The 16,663-nt window shown below is 34.9% G+C and overlaps 1 protein-coding gene across 3 annotated transcripts in view; it reads right to left on the bottom strand.

Moving 5' to 3' along the window:
• Positions 1–5,963: 5,963 nt before the first annotated feature.
• LOC149806506 (oxysterol-binding protein-related protein 9-like) overlaps positions 5,964–16,663 on the bottom strand; it is a 99,579-nt gene continuing 88,879 nt past the window's right edge. For all 3 annotated transcript variants that reach the window (XM_089954016.1, XM_089954027.1, XM_089954022.1), the window contains 2 exons: positions 8,819–8,954; positions 5,964–8,454 (listed from right to left, as the gene is read on the bottom strand). In XM_089954016.1, the coding sequence (XP_089810142.1) occupies positions 8,359–8,454; positions 8,819–8,954 (232 nt within the window). In that variant the 3' untranslated portion in view covers positions 5,964–8,358. The remainder of the gene's footprint in view (positions 8,455–8,818; positions 8,955–16,663) is intronic.

Genomic DNA, 16,663 nt, shown 5'->3' with positions numbered 1-16,663 from the left:
TATAAACGAAGGTTGAGGTGTCACTTGTAAATGGCATAGGTCACGAAACCTGATGTAATTTAATTTGAACATCTAACAGATACATATGTGCTTTCCTTGACAATTAACTTGGTATTTTCACATGAGATATTGTTTTTAACCTAGCAATAAAGAGACAACTCCAATATGGATGACAACTGACATGGTATTTTTACTTGTGTGTGTGTTTTAGATTTAGATTTTTAATGTAGCTTTAACAATTTTTCAGTCTTATTGCTACAATGTCTGCATTGTGACAATTTATAGTGATGTCTAGCACTGGTGCATCATGCCACAAACACGTAGCATGATGTCCCACCCAGTCACATTATCCTGACACCAGGCTGACCAGTCCTAACACTAATCTCTTAATGCTGAGCGCCAAGTGAAGCAGCTGTTAGTACCATTTTTGTAAGTTTTTGGTACGACTTGGCTGGGACCGAACCCACGACCTCCCACATCCGAGGCAGACTCTCTAACCACTAGGCCACCAGAGCCATCGGGTGTTACTTGTAGTCTAACACATCTCAATAGCCATTCAACATATCGTGATGCAACCTAATAACTTCAATGTTTCATAGACCAGCATATGCCTTTCATCATTTTTTGTTGATTTTACCCTACCTACTTGATAACGTTTTGTGACACTAAAATCATTTTGTTTGGTTTTTTTGTTTGTTTTTTGGTATTATATCAAGGACAAAATTACAGAATAAAATGCGATTTATTTGTACAAAACTATTAAAATTACAGAATAAAATGGGATTTAATTGTACAAAACAATTAAAATTACAGAATAAAATGGGATTTAATTGTACAAAACTATTAAAATTACAGAATAAAATGGGATTTCATTGTACAAAACAATTAAAATTACAGAATAAAATGGGATTTAATTGTATAAAACTATTAAAATTACAGAATAAAATGGGATTTAATTGTACAAAACTATTAAAATGGCTGACTAAATACTGTGAATTAAAGCTAATAATTAATCAAGCACTGCACAGCTCCTGGATTACAAAGGATAATTAAATAAAACAATTGTTGGTTGTTGTTGTTGTTGTGGGGTTAAACGCCATTTTTCAACACACGCTAGGCTATACATGGCGGCCAGTATTAATGGTGGAGGAAGAACCCAGGAAAACCTCGGAAAGAACCACCGACCCTCGAGAAGCTACTGGCAAGCTTTCTCACATACCCACATTGGCTGAATCTTAGACTTGAACCGCCGCAGACAGAGGTGAGATGGCAGTGATCCGTAACGAAGAGCGCTTTAGACCACTCGGCCACTCGGGGCCCCAACAATTGTTGGTATAGTATCTTTATTAAATGTATTGGGAAAATAAACGATATAGCAGATCTAGTGATGAGTACATACAAAAACTATGGGAGCTCAGTGTGGCCGAGTGGTCTAAAGCTCTGTTACAGATCACTGCCATCTCACCTGTCTGTGTGGGTTCGAGTCTTGGATTCAGCCAATATTGGGGAAATAAACGATAAAGCAGATCTTGTGATGAGTACATACAAAAACTATGGGAGCCCTGAGTGGCTGAGTGGTCTAAAGTGCTCTCCGTTACAGATCACTGTCATCTCACCCCTGTGTGTGTGGGTTCAAGTCTCGGATTCAGCCAATGTGGATATGTGAGAAAGCTTGCCAGTAGCTTCTCATGGGTACGTGGTTCTTTCAGGGGTTTTCCTGGGTTCTTCCTCAACCATTAATGCTGATATATTAATGTGAAAGCAACTTCTGTGTCTGATTCAAACTTCATGAATAAAAAAATAAAATTTCACTGCATTTTCATTGTTAATTACATTTTTTTTCAACTATTCAAAAGGAACACAGGAGTACTTTGTGAAATATATTTCATACATGTAGCTAATTGCTGAAAACAATTAACAGCTAAGTCCTGCCTTCTCAAAGCCCATTATTATCATATGCAATCATAAGTTATTTGTTGAGATAATCCAATTTGCATGAAATGGCTACTGGCAAATGTTTCAGGTTGATAGAAACCTTATATGCAAATATATCTTCAACATCCTCCCACTAATTTAATTCCACAATCACCTTGGTCATGACAGATGAAATTGTCATTTGCAACATATCCATTTCTTTAGATGGGCATATTAACAACTCTACACAATGTGTAAATTATGTTATTATTCTTGCAAAACTCCAAAATGTAAGTTCAGATATAGTTTTCATCTAACTTGACTGACAAGGCATTCCATGAAATCTGATGTCTCACACAAGACCATTTTTAAGGAAACTTTGTGGGTAATTCCATGAAATCTGATGTCTCACACAAGACCATTTTTAAGGAAACTCTGGTGATCGCTGATTTCTCTAACATGGTTCATACAACTAGAGCAGGTTGATTTTCAGGGACATCTCAACAAGTTTTTAAGGACTTCCAAAGTTTTCCAGTAGTATTTTCTTTTTAAAGAAACTGAACTTTCCCCATGTGTTACTATTTATCCTTGCATTCCGCATAAAAAAGTACAAAGGTAGAAGGAAAAAAAAGCCACAATTAACTAGCATGCACCTAAGCAATGCAACTACTACATCATTGATCCACCTAATTTTATCCCAATTTATTTATTCCTTATTTTTCAAATATATGTATATAAAAAAATTCTAAATTTTATGACTGACATATCCACTATCAACATTTTGTATTCCTCAGATAAGTTAAAGTTAAAAAGAAATTCAAGGACATATCAAGGATAAAACAAACATTTTGTAGTTTTCAAAATAATTTCTCAAACTTAAGAACTTGTCGAGGTTGTATGAACCATGTACAACTAACTAAAGAGTGATAAAAAATAAGTGTATGATACGGATGAAGACTGAAAACAGCTGCAACATTATCTGTTGGATAGGAAAAGAACTCCCATGACATTGACACCTGATGTAGTTTGTTGAGACAGGAGGCAGAGCCTGAGTAGAGTGCAGATGTGACAATATGAATGGCAATGTACATGATGCCAACTTCTTTGTTTCAAGTTATCATTTTGTGAATTACCATCGTTGGATGTGATTGGGGTAGGTGATGTTGGGATTTCTCTACAATTATTCTGTACAGTTTGCTATTCCTTGAGAATCTTCCTGATCAATCTGGAACATTTTGATTTTCGCCATGAATCTTCATGACTGTTGCTCAGAACATTTTATTCACTGGAAATCTTAATGCTTGGTGTTGTGAGCATTAAACAGGCAGCGGTGACCTTTCAAACAACTATAATTAAATATTCTTCTATTGTCATATATGCATAATTGGCTGAACATCAGTGACTTTGATAGAACTGTAGTTAAATATTCTTTTTATTTTCAGTGCATTATATATATATATATATATATATATATAGATACATACACACACACACATATTGTCACTCTAGTTTGATTGCCACCTATTTATTATTCTGTCCTTATTTTTGTGTTGGTATTATACAGACTAATTTGTTTCTAGTTGTTTGATTTTGTATTGTAATTTTCTAGTTTAGCTGACAACAGCTGTATATTTTTGCAAGTAAATTCTCATCATGATGTGCTGATTTGAATCATCTGAAGACCAGGTGGAGTCAGCATTTAGTTCAGTCCTATGACCCTTTTTAGTACCATCAAGGGTTAAGCCATTTAATTTGAACTGGGAAAAAGAGAAATTTGATAAGTGTGTATCTTTGCTACACTTGGTAACTCATAAAATGTTTAAAATATTCTGGTTTGAAATGCTTTGCTGAATGGAATATATACATATATTCTTTACAATTTACATTATTTCATGTACTTATAATATTAGGTATATTTTCAATTTTCTCTTTTCAAACAAAGCTGAAGATGGTACTCTCCAAGATGTATCTGCCATGATAGACATGTGTCAGAATGGTGAATACAAAGTACTCACACTGGATGAATACAAATGCTTATTGCTGCATCTAAAAATGCCAGTTTCTGTTTCAGCTACTCTCAGCAATGGATCAAGAGTAGTACACCTACTGCAACTGGGGGCACCTAAAGGTCCATCTATTCAACCTCAAGCTATCATCTTCTGCAATAAGCTATGCTTCACAAGCATCCAGAATAAATAATCTACTTTAAGCAATCCACACAACAGATACTTCAATCAAACATGACTGGTCATTTAATCCACTGAAATTGTTTTCCTTTTCTAGGGTTGACCATCCCTCAAAGGGAGATACATTTGATGTATTGAAATTTTTTAGGTGTGTTGCATGCAAAAATTTAACATTCCAGATTAATTTGCAGGCTGTTAGAAACTCACTGAAAGGGTACTGCTAGCCAGTTGTTAGTATCATTAGGGGAAAGTGCTTTGATTTTAGATATCGTGGCAGACAAGTTGGAAAGAGATACTTATAAAGTCAATGAACATCCCAACTCAGATATACCAGTCTTGGTGAAGAGGAAGAATGGAAAAGGTCTGACACAAACACTCCACAGACTACTCCCTTATATGTCTATTTGGAATGAAGACATGGATGCAGCAAGACCAAAGCAACAACTTTTCAAAGCAAAAGAGTACAAAGCAGGTCACCGAAGAATATACAAGTCTTATGGGTGAGCAAAATGTGCATAAACACTGTGAGTCAGTGCCTGTATCAGTCGGACTCTGAAACTGATACTTCTACAGTTAATTGTTACAGTAAGAATTAATATAAAGACTTATCTTAGTTAAACTTCCTCAACACAGAATACAGAAACAAACCAATTTGTTAAAGAGACTTATTTTTTTGAACAGGTAATGTAACACTGATGCATTGCAGTTATCGTAGCCTTCAATTTCCCATTCATTCTCTACTTCAATTCAAAGAGTGCTCAAGATAGTGAGAAGAGTTATTAAATCAAATGGTTCAACTAAATGTTTCATACAAAGCAGATTTCAGCAAATGTCAAATATCCCAACCTATTTACCACTGAATCACCTTAGTATTCAGTTTCTCCTCATGAATTCAGTCTATTAGTCAACTATCTCTTACCCCAAATGAAAATGTACAGCCTGAAAATGGGCTGAGACACTCATAAAAGCTATGCAAACCTGTTTAACTGTATGGGTACTAGCTGATGTCACATTCTATATTAAATTTTTTGTATCCCAAGAAGAGGGGCAGAATTTCACTTAATTGAACGAATTTAGTGTCCCAAGAGTGACTCTGCAGACATGTTGCTTTATATTAGGTTGAATGGAAAATAATGGTACAATGTCTCCTTCAAGAGAAAATAGTTCAGAAAGGCCTGTTGTATATTTGAATTTTAATAAATGTCTCATTTGTCTTTGTTTCAGGAAAATGGTTCAGCACGGTATGAATATTTTCGTAATGTTTCATTTCAACTGAACAAGATGTATCGAATATTGATTTGGTAGTAATATACTTGCACTGATTAATCTAATATTTTATTCTGCATTTCAGATTGACCTTATTTTAACTTTAATGCTTGTTCCACTTCAAGATAATGACAGGAGCCATTTTTTTTAAAGGTGGAAGAATGTCACAGAAATTAATATTTATAAATAAAAACAATTCCCATTGTCAAGTATATATCACTCATATGGGTATGCATACCACATACCATATCAAAATATGGTTTTAATATTTTTTGGATATATAAAGGTAATTCAGTAGGTAGACCATATATATGGGTTGCTCACATTATTGCATGCATTGTACAATATGCACCTGGAGTTAGTGAGAAGCATGTCCCTTATAAAGCCCATGCTTTTATAACAAAAGGCTAGATTCCCTGAAAAAGATTTCTGCAGTCATATCTACTAAAATCCACCTGGCAAGTCTGCCTCTATCTTTCTCACTTTTGTTCTAAGATTACAAAATATATGCCATGGTCCCATAATGATGTGGTTGTTATGCTTTTTCCACTGTGTTATGAAGGAAATGAACCTTGAGAAAATAATGATAAAATGCTATAAAGTATTCTGAATTACTGACAAATAACGAAATCATGGTGAATAAAGCCAACATGACAATATTTACTGAAAACAATAGCAAAAGTACTTTGGTAAACTGCTAATGGGATGTAATTTACAGAAGATGATTTATACATATATAATGGTTACTTACATATCTTTCGATTACTGTTGTAATTATGCTCTGCCATCAAAAACATTAATTGTATTGGGGAAAAAAATGCTCTCCACACTAGGTGATTCACACGATACTGACAAAGGAGAGGCGTTGTTCATAAAAAGTTAGCCTGGTGATCTATGTATTTTCCTACATGATTCTGTTCTTTTATCAATGAGCCTTATATTTCTCCACAATCAGATATATTAATTCTTACTGTAACAATTTAAATATTTCATACTAGATTTTCTCCCCAATTTTTTATTATTTTCATAGACGTTTGTGCCAAGAAATGTCATCATATTTATGCTGCTTGCAGTTGTACTCAATTTCTAGTTTTCTGTCAAACACCCCATGTTGATATGACTATCCATTTCGAGTAGCAATATCAAGATTCTCAAGAGGACTGTCATGGTGGCCTTAGTGGATATCAGATCAACACCATTTTCATTTACTACCAACTAGACACCATATGAAGTCATCTGATCAAAACTCAATGATATGACTTTCCATCTAGGAGGAGTAGTGATACAATTTTCAAGACAGATGTTATGGTGATCATACTGGATAACAGATCAGCAAAATTTAAGACCAACTACACACCATAAGAATTCTTATGGTGAAAAACCCATGCTATGACTTTCCGTAGTAGGGTAGCAGTAATAGAAAGATTCTCAAGATGGTTGCTGTGGTGACAATAACGAATGTCAGAATGGCACCATTTTCATCAATGAAGAACTTGAATCATAAAAAGTCTGCTAGTGAAAATCCCATGCTGATACAACCATCCATTCAGTTGGAACAGTAATAACAAGATTTTCAAGATGGCTGATGTAGTGACCATACTTAAGTCAGTGGAACCATTTTCATTTAGGACCACCTGGTCATTGTAAGACGTCTTGGTGAATAACCCATGTCCATATGACTATCCTTTCTGAAAGATTAGCAATAAGATTTTCAAGGTATCTGCTATGGCAGCCATACTGGAAGTCAACTCAATACCATTTTGATTTAGGACCAACTATAATCATAAGAAATCATTATGTGAAAACCCTATGTTGATATGACCGTCCATTCAGGAGGAGTACTGATAATAATTTTCAATAGGGTTTCTGTGGTGGTCATACTGGATGTCCGAGTAGCACTATTTTCATCTGGTGCCAAATCAACCTTGGTATGAATGTATTTGAAATGTTTCAGTGCAATCATTCAAGCAGTTCAGGAGAAGCAATAACAAACTTGTGCTGACCAATGTACAGGCCACTGGCAATCCTGTAAGCTCATCTGGTCAAAAATATGCAATAAGCATACTAGTATATTGAAAGCTTTTTTAAAAAAAAAGGGTATGCAATAACACAAAACTGCATTGTATTTTGTCCTTAGTAATGGGAAAGAACTCAAATGATATTTCATAGGAATAATTCAAGGCATGTAACTTTTATTTTTTCTGCTGACGCTGAATGAAACACAGTGTTATGAATATGTGTATATTGTCTATGATAGATTTTATTAGTCCAACACAAAGAACTCTGTACATTCATGCCAACTTCCAATGACCAGAATACTGTATGAATTTTGTTTTGCTTCCATGTTAATATTACCTTAATATGTAACTGATTAGTTATGATTTTATTTTAGCACCATGCATCATATAAATGTTGCATTATCAATATTGTCCTGTACTGAAATTAGCTGACTTTTTATACAATTTAATGGATCAGAAATGCAGGCCTGTAAAAATATTTATGTTCAAAAAATCTTCATCCATATTCAAGACATATCATCACTATCATATATATAACTTAAATATTTTGACAATATGGGACAAAATGTTTCTTCACTGTGCATGATTTAATCAACAAAGATTTAAGAAAGTAGATTTGTTACCAAAAAAATTGCTTCATGGTACCAAATACTGTAAGCATTACACAAGCATACAGCTTAACATCACCATGCAAATACACAATTTTTAAAGCAAAACTCAAATCATTCTCAATAATTAGCTGTTCAACAAATAAGTAATAATTATTTTAATTAAAAATTATGGCTTTAAGCCTCTGTAATAAGTTCCAAGCCTCACTGCAGTGAAGTGATATCTTCAGCAAACTTCCTATACTTCAGGATTCCCTGTCATCCTGAGGGATGAAATGAAACTGCATACTGAAAATGTCTTAGATATGAAATGTCTACATCGTTTTTTTACAACTGTGTTGGAATTCTCAAGGTGGCTGTCCTGTGTTACATGGTTCCTGGGGGAGTTGAAGAGTTTGTTTTTCCAAGTCTCTTCATCAATGGCCGATCATATACCCAATGTTCTCCAACCTCATGAAAATACTGAAAAGAAAAAATGACATTATATTCAATTCAACTTAAAGAAAAACCCTCTAATTCAAAAGCCTTCACATATAATTCAACATTCATCCTCATGTTATTAATTTTTGTTTTAGCTTTATTTTAGTTTGCATGTTTTCTTGCCAAATGACACATTTATCTATTCAGGTTTTCTGCCCAAGGACCAACAGAATTTCCTCTTTTTTGTACATACTGCGAAGTTATAATTTTGCAGGCTATCACTATTCAAGTATTTCCAGCTTGATACAACCCATAAATATAAAGACACCCCACAAAAAATGAAGAAGACACTTTTCCCAATTCACAGAATTAAATACTGAAGAAAATGGCAATTTCCAAACAGTACCTTTGTTTCAAACTTGAGTCCCCTCTCCTTCCTCTCCTTGGCTTCCTCTCTTTGCCTATGTTCCAGCTGATGCTTAAAGTCTGTGGCTTTCTCTACATCCTTGATTTTCAGATTATAGGTCACATCCCTCCACAATCTGTAATCATTTCAATACATATAACATGGGATCCATTCATAACAAACCATCAGGAGCTGGGAGAACAAGAGAAGTTTTGCAAGTAAAACAACTTTCAAAGAAAAATAGAATTAGATAATTAACACATATTCGGAGTTCAATTTGTCCTTTGATATCTGTATCACGAAATTCATAAAATGTGATGGATCATGTATATTTGGAAGCACATATAATGATAGAACATTATCACCTCCAAAGATTCATCCAGTACTATTATTATTTTAAGCATTCTGAACTTTAGTAATAACTGATGACCCAATAAAATACTAATTTACTTTTACAAGTATAATTTCTCAAGGCGCAATAATTGTTCAACGAAACATTATATACCTCCCATGTGACCAAAGAGCATTTTCTCTGCCTCAAGACAAAAGCATTCTGAAGGGGAAGTTCTAACTAAACTGCACTGACAAAACCTAAGCTGCTGATTGTGCATCAGATCAAGCACCTGCAGGTAATACTTACAAGCTGATCCATACGCAACTAAACCATAATCAATTTTACATCTTTCTAATGACCTGTCGAACTTGAGCAAGACTTCTGATCTGCTCCCTGTTCTGTGTTTGCCATGACTCCTGTTAAATTCGTGACTTTTGACATTTGTCCCTGAAGCATTTAATATGTGGATGGAACGTTAACTTATAAAAAAACATAAGCCCTATAAATTTACTCTGTTTAACAAAAGAGTTAAGACAACCATCAGGATAGAGTATTGGATCATGAATTTGATGCAATTTGCAAAAGTGGATGAAAACCCATCTATACTGTCAATTTCTGAATTTTACTAAAACTAAGTTGACATTCAACAGTATAAATACCTATAAGAGATATTTAAAAAATCAACATACAATAAGCAGTCATTTCCTGGACTAATGAATTTCACTATGCTGTTAATTCTATGTTGAATAGGATGACTGACTGACAATATGCTGCTCCAGAGTACACTGATATCCTCATGTTGAATAGGATGACTGACTGACAATATACTGCTCAAATGTACGCCGATATCCTCATGTTGAATAGGATGACTGACTGACAATATGCTGCTCCATGGTACACTGATATCCTCATGTTGAATAGGATGACTGACTGACAATATGCTGCTCAAATGTACACCGATATCCTCATGTTGAATAGGATGACTGACTGACAATATGCTGCTCAAAGGTACACTGATATCCTCATGTTGAATAGGATGACTGACTGACAATATGCTACTCAAATGTACACCGATATCCTCATGTTGAATAGGATGACTGACTGACAATATGCTGCTCCATGGTACACCGATATCCTCATGTTGAATAGGATGTCTGACTGACAATATGCTGCTCAAAGGTACACTGATATCCTCATGCTGAACAGGATGACTGACTGACAATATGCTGCTCAAATGTACACTGATATCCTCATGCTGGATAGGATGACTGACTGACAATATGCTGCTCCATGGTACACTGATATCCTCATCTTGAATAGGATGACTGACTGACAATATGCTGCTCAAATGTACACCGATATCCTCATGTTGAATAGGATGACTGACTGACAATATGCTGCTCAAATGTACACCGATATCCTCATGTTGAATAGGATGACTGACTGACAATATGCTGCTCCATGGTACACTGATATCCTCATGTTGAATAGGATGTCTGACTGACAATATGCTGCTCAAAGGTACACTGATATCCTCATGCTGAATAGGATGACTGACTGACAATATGCTGCTCAAATGTACACTGATATCCTCATGCTGAATAGGATGACTGACTGACAATATGCTGCTCCATGGTACACTGATATCCTCATCTTGAATAGGATGACTGACTGACAATATGCTGCTCAAATGTACACCGATATCCTCATGTTGAATAGGATGACTGACTGACAATATGCTGCTCAAATGTACACCGATATCCTCATGTTGAATAGGATGACTGACTGACAATATGCTGCTCCATGGTACACCGATATCCTCATGTTGAATAGGATGTCTGACTGACAATATGCTGCTCAAAGGTACACTGATATCCTCATGCTGAATAGGATGACTGATTGACAATATGCTGCTCAAATGTACACTGATATCCTCATGCTGAATAGGATGACTGACTGACAATATGCTGCTCCATGGTACACTGATATCCTCATCTTGAATAGGATGACTGACTGACAATATGCTGCTCCAAGGTACACTGATATCCTCTTGTTGAATAGGATGACTGACTGACAATATGCTGCTCAAATGTACACTGATATCCTCATGCTGAATAGGATGACTGACTGACAATATACTGCTCAAATGTACACTGATATCCTCATCTTGAATAGGATGACTGACTGACAATATGCTGCTCCATGGTACACCAATATCCTCATGTTGAATAGGACGACTGACTGACAATATACTGCTCCATGGTACACTGATATCCTCATGTTGAACAGGATGACTGACTGACAATATACTGCTCCATGGTAGCAACAGGGGATGATTTTTTCATAATTATAGAATATACAAAAATGGAATGTTTTCTGCATAATTTGAGTGTGCAGATTTAAAAAATGAACCCATATTTATGATATCTTTTCAAATAAAGTCACAGGAAGCATTCAAACACATGTACCGTCCACCATTTTTAATATTGGTTTTAGGCAATTTTTGAAAATTCCTGACCTCATGTTATGTCAAGCTGAAATTTTCATATTTCTTACATATATTTTATACAGAAATGTTTTGTGAACATTCAGCTTTAAGAATAAATTCCCTTTTTCTATGTTCCAGGTACTTCTAAAGACTTTCTGTGCCTTTTTATCACACACCCCCTAACATTTTTGCATGAAATAGCATAATCATGAGTCATACCAAGTTGAAATTGTATGTTATTCTTAAAACCAATAGTGTATATTCATTACAGTGTTCTTGTACATACATACATTTATCTGAAATCACAATTTAGTAAACAACAATTGCTATTTTAGAATTTAGTTATCATAAGATATATTTGGTGAGTTTTCATATCTATAAAATAAAATCAATGACAAAAGGTTTTCCGCTAAGTTTTCAATACAGTAAGTCAGGATTTCTAAAGTGTCAGCTTAGGATGATGCAACATTAAATTTTGGATGTTCTAACTTTGTGATAATTTCATAATAATTCTAACCATTCTTTTGAGCAATATTGCATAGTTCATGAAGTAAATACAATAATTATTGTGGTATCAGAGATAGAGAAGAAACTGGCACTGAGTTGGTTCTGAAGAAATATTTATAATTATGTATTTGTTTAAATGGAGAAATACTACAGATCGATTCTTGGCTTATGACGACAATATTCATATTAATATTCACAAACAATGGCCTGATAATTTTAAATGAATTAAGTTTTCATTCTTCAAAAATCTGAAAAATAGTTGAACTTTTACCTCTTTCTGTCCCTACTAAACATGAACATTTTAATTTTAATACCAGTGTCTCTAGATAAGAATCGTATGTAGAACAGATGACCTGACATTGATAATATCTCAATGATCACAATCACATAATATTATCAATACATCTAGTATCAATGAGTCAGTGAGTGATACTCCCGTCGAGTCTCTAACCTCGAAAATATATTACACAACAAAAGTTGTACAAATATTTTGTAATAAGTTTGGTATAATGAATGACAGTAAGTCTGTATAATCCGATTCCTTGCTATAAATGTCTGCCTTTTCATACAATCAAGTTTTTGTGTGTTTTTGAACCCAAATTATGTCGTATTGTTGTCATTGTTTACATTTTGTACGTACCCATGTGCCGGGAAGAGTAATCATTCTTGCTGGCATGGGTAACCTTTGATAAAGACGTAATTTGTTGGTTTTCCGCAAATATTCGCACACATTTTACCATTACTCTCGTAAAAATAACTCCAAAGTATTTAAAAAGTAGGTGTAGGTGAGCGTATATGTTCGTTTATTTAGTTTTTCAGCATTTTGAATGATTCGTTTTTCTTTTTTTCCCGCTGAATAAGTTGTAGAAATGGCCCAGTGTCATATACGCTAAATACAGACAATTGACCTTTCAACCATGAATACAGTCGGACGTAATAATGTCGAGTTTTTGCATATTAAAGCAGAGAAAGTACCGGGTGTAATGAGGTTGACATTTTGAGAAAACGTTAATCTTGATCGCCAGTGCCCTCTAGTGGCATCCCCTGTTGCTATCCATGGTACACTGATATCCTCATCTTGAATAGGATGACTGACTGACAATATGCTGCTCCATGGTACACTGATATCCTCATGTTGAATAGGATGACTGACTGACAATATATACTGCTCCATGGTACACTGATATCCTCATGTTGAATAGGATGACTGACTGACAATATACTGCTCCAAGGTACACTGATATCCTCATGTTGAATAGGATGACTGACTGACAATAAACTGTTCCATGGTACACCGATATCCTCTTGTTGAACAGGATGACTGACTGACACTATGCTGCTCCATGGTACACTGATATCCTCACGTTGAATAGGATGACTGACTGACAATATACTGCTCCATGGTACACCAATATCCTCATGTTGAATAGGATGACTGACTGACAATATACTGCTCCATGGTACACCGATATCCTCTTGTTGAACAGGATGACTGACTGACACTATGCTGCTCCATGGTACACTGACATCATGTTGAATAGGATGACTGACTGACACTATGCTGCTCAAAGGTACACTGATATCCTCATGCTGAACAGGATGACTAACAATATGCTGCTCCATAGTACACCAATCTCCTGAGAACAGCTTTCAGAAAGAGCGGTTCCTTACTCAGATCTTTAAATTTCTATCTTTTAAAAAAAAACTGCAAATAAAACTAGTTAGGTGTTCCCTCAGACTAAGGTTTAATATGCAAGTCATGATACCATAATTCCATCTTGTGTCATAAGCTTTCTCCTGCCAAAAAGTATCACAACTATATGCTATTTAATTATACATGCTTCTGTAACAAATATTTGAGGTCTGACTAGATGATCAGTTGTGCTTCTCCAGCATCTGAATCCACAATGCAGGTTTTCTGGGCTTAAGATATCAGGTAAATATACTATATATCATTCATTTGCAATTACAGCATGTTAGTGATATTGGATGATAATTGGATTAGACATCCAGTATTGTAATAATTTTATACTACTGATCATGCTGGAAAATAAAAAGTCATTAACAGTACTGCCAATATCTTCCAGTTCTACCAATTTGTGAAACAAAATCAAAATCCTGGGAAATTCTAATTTATTATTATTATTATTATTTTCCATGTTGCCACTAATGATTAACAAACTGCAAATGGTAATCAAACAATACATATGGCAATATATTTCAATAAATACAATATATGAAAACTGATGGACTTGTCGGCAAATGTTTGATTTAAAGCTGCTAATGTCTACAAATGTAATATATCTTCTAACTTGTATAAATGATATAGGGGACCAAACTTCTAACAAAGAAATCAATAAATCAAATTTCTGTTAGTTTTAAAAGAAAAATTTCAGAGAAAAAAAGACTAACAAAAATATTAGCTAATAATTGGTAATAATCAAAATCAAATAATACTTGTGGAATGGAAAATTATATAGGGCTGACCTTTTCTGGTACACTAGATAACTGGACTTAGTGTAATATTTATGCAACTATTTGGGAAATTCAAGCACCAACCTAGCTTATCCATTTTATAACTCATGAATTCATTTATTTTCACAGATAAATATTTTCACTGTTATTTAAATCTGAGGATTGGAGAAGGGTTGTAATGTTCAGTGTTTTATCTACCCACGCATCAAATATGCAAACTTTTCTGACAAAACACACAATATTGTCGCTGGTACGTAAACTGACGCACCTCAATGTTGTTTCTCTGATTAACACAAAACAAAGGTTGGTCTAACTACTTTAATGGCTAGGTCACAACTCTCCCAAACAGAGAAAACATGTGCACACCAGTTTCTTATCTTAATGTTATCATAAGACACAGGGTTATAACTGAGTGTAGAGCCTGGAGTTGAACTTATGTGACCTGTAACTGTCAGATCATTTGTAGAAACAGAAAGTTAGAACTGTATATTACCACAATGAAGAAAGAGTCAGAAAATAAACACGTTGTTTTAAAATGATTCTCACAAGAAACTATTATTTTATTTGCACCCTTGTCACACGATGAAACAACAATTTCCATTTGCTCAATTGCATGCCTTGCATTGTTTCTAGTCCGAATTTCCTCTGACCCTTGCCACCCCATTTCTGATATTTGGACGTTTATGTTGGGGTGTAGGGTCAGAGCCCATTCCCTATCTAAAAGTTGGCATTCGCTGACACCATTTGGTGTCAGCATGGGGTAGCTGCTTACTAGCCAGCCCAGCAACTTGAACAACCTTACATAGAGATATACCCGCATGAAATTGATAGGAATATGATTTATTTTCTCAAAAATCATGAGCATAGCATTCATCATGTCTTTATTCCACTGACAGATGAGATGAAAATATTTCGTTGCTTAAATTTCACCTGGATCTGGCCATTTGCATTCCAAGTCACATGACTATACAACTCTCGCAACCTACATGTCAATGACATCTGAGGTCATACAGTCACATGATATCAACAATAAACAAATTTCCAAAGTTGTTGAACATAGAGTTTGGACATATTATATAGATGTCACTTAATGTTTGTAAATAAATATAATGCACACTTAATTCTCAACATATTTATTCTGAGAACAACGACCATAAACCTGTCGGTATTGCAGCAGGGTGGAGAAAACCATTTTCAAGAAGTACTGAGCATGTGTCAGCGATTTTTTGTTGTTGGTGTCATGTGACTACCACATTGACATGTGCTCTGTGTACTGAATTTGGTTTTCTTCAAATTGCTAAAACATTTAAAGATTTTGTTCACTGTTTTCATAATTAATATTTTGAGAAGGTTTTTTTTCTTCTTCATTTTTTAAATAAAAATTACATGACTTTCATTTATATATTTGATTTTTTTTCATACAGCAACACTAGAAATGGTGTACTGTTCATACCACATGTCTGTATGAATTCTGATGTCAATGACATGTAGGTTGCAAGAGTTGTGTAGTCACATGACTAGGAATGCAAATGGCCAGATCCAGGTCAAATTTCAGCAACGATGTACTTTTGTCTTGTCTGTCAGTGGATTAAAAACACAGCGAATGCTATGATCACAATTTCTGAGAAAATAAATCATCTTCCTATTGATTTCATGCAAGTATATTTTGATGAAAGGTTGTTCAAGTTTGCTGGGCCAGCTAGTAAGTGGCTACCCCAAGAAATGGTGTCAGCAAATTCCAACTTTTCTATAGGGAATGGCCTCTAACCCTACACCCCAACATAAATGTCCAAATATCGGAAATGGGGTGGCAAGGGTCGAGGAAACTTTGACATCCTACATGGCAAAGACATAAGAGGTCATATTGTGTCGGCGAATTCCAACTTTCTGATAGGTAATGGACTCTGACCCTATACCTTAACATAAATGCCCAAATATCAAAAATGGGGTGGCAAGGGTCAGAGGAAACTCAGACTATGTTGTTCCAAGATACCGTCAGTGTTCGACTGAAAATGGCATCAAAGGCAAAAAGAAATTAAAA

The sequence above is a fragment of the Sinohyriopsis cumingii genome, chromosome 1 (assembly GCF_028554795.1).
Source record: "Sinohyriopsis cumingii isolate HCF-2022 chromosome 1, ASM2855479v2, whole genome shotgun sequence".
In the NCBI taxonomy this organism is placed as follows: domain Eukaryota; kingdom Metazoa; phylum Mollusca; class Bivalvia; order Unionida; family Unionidae; genus Sinohyriopsis; species Sinohyriopsis cumingii.
Note: the sequence above shows the minus strand (reverse complement) of the source record. Positions and strands in the feature narration are given on the sequence as shown.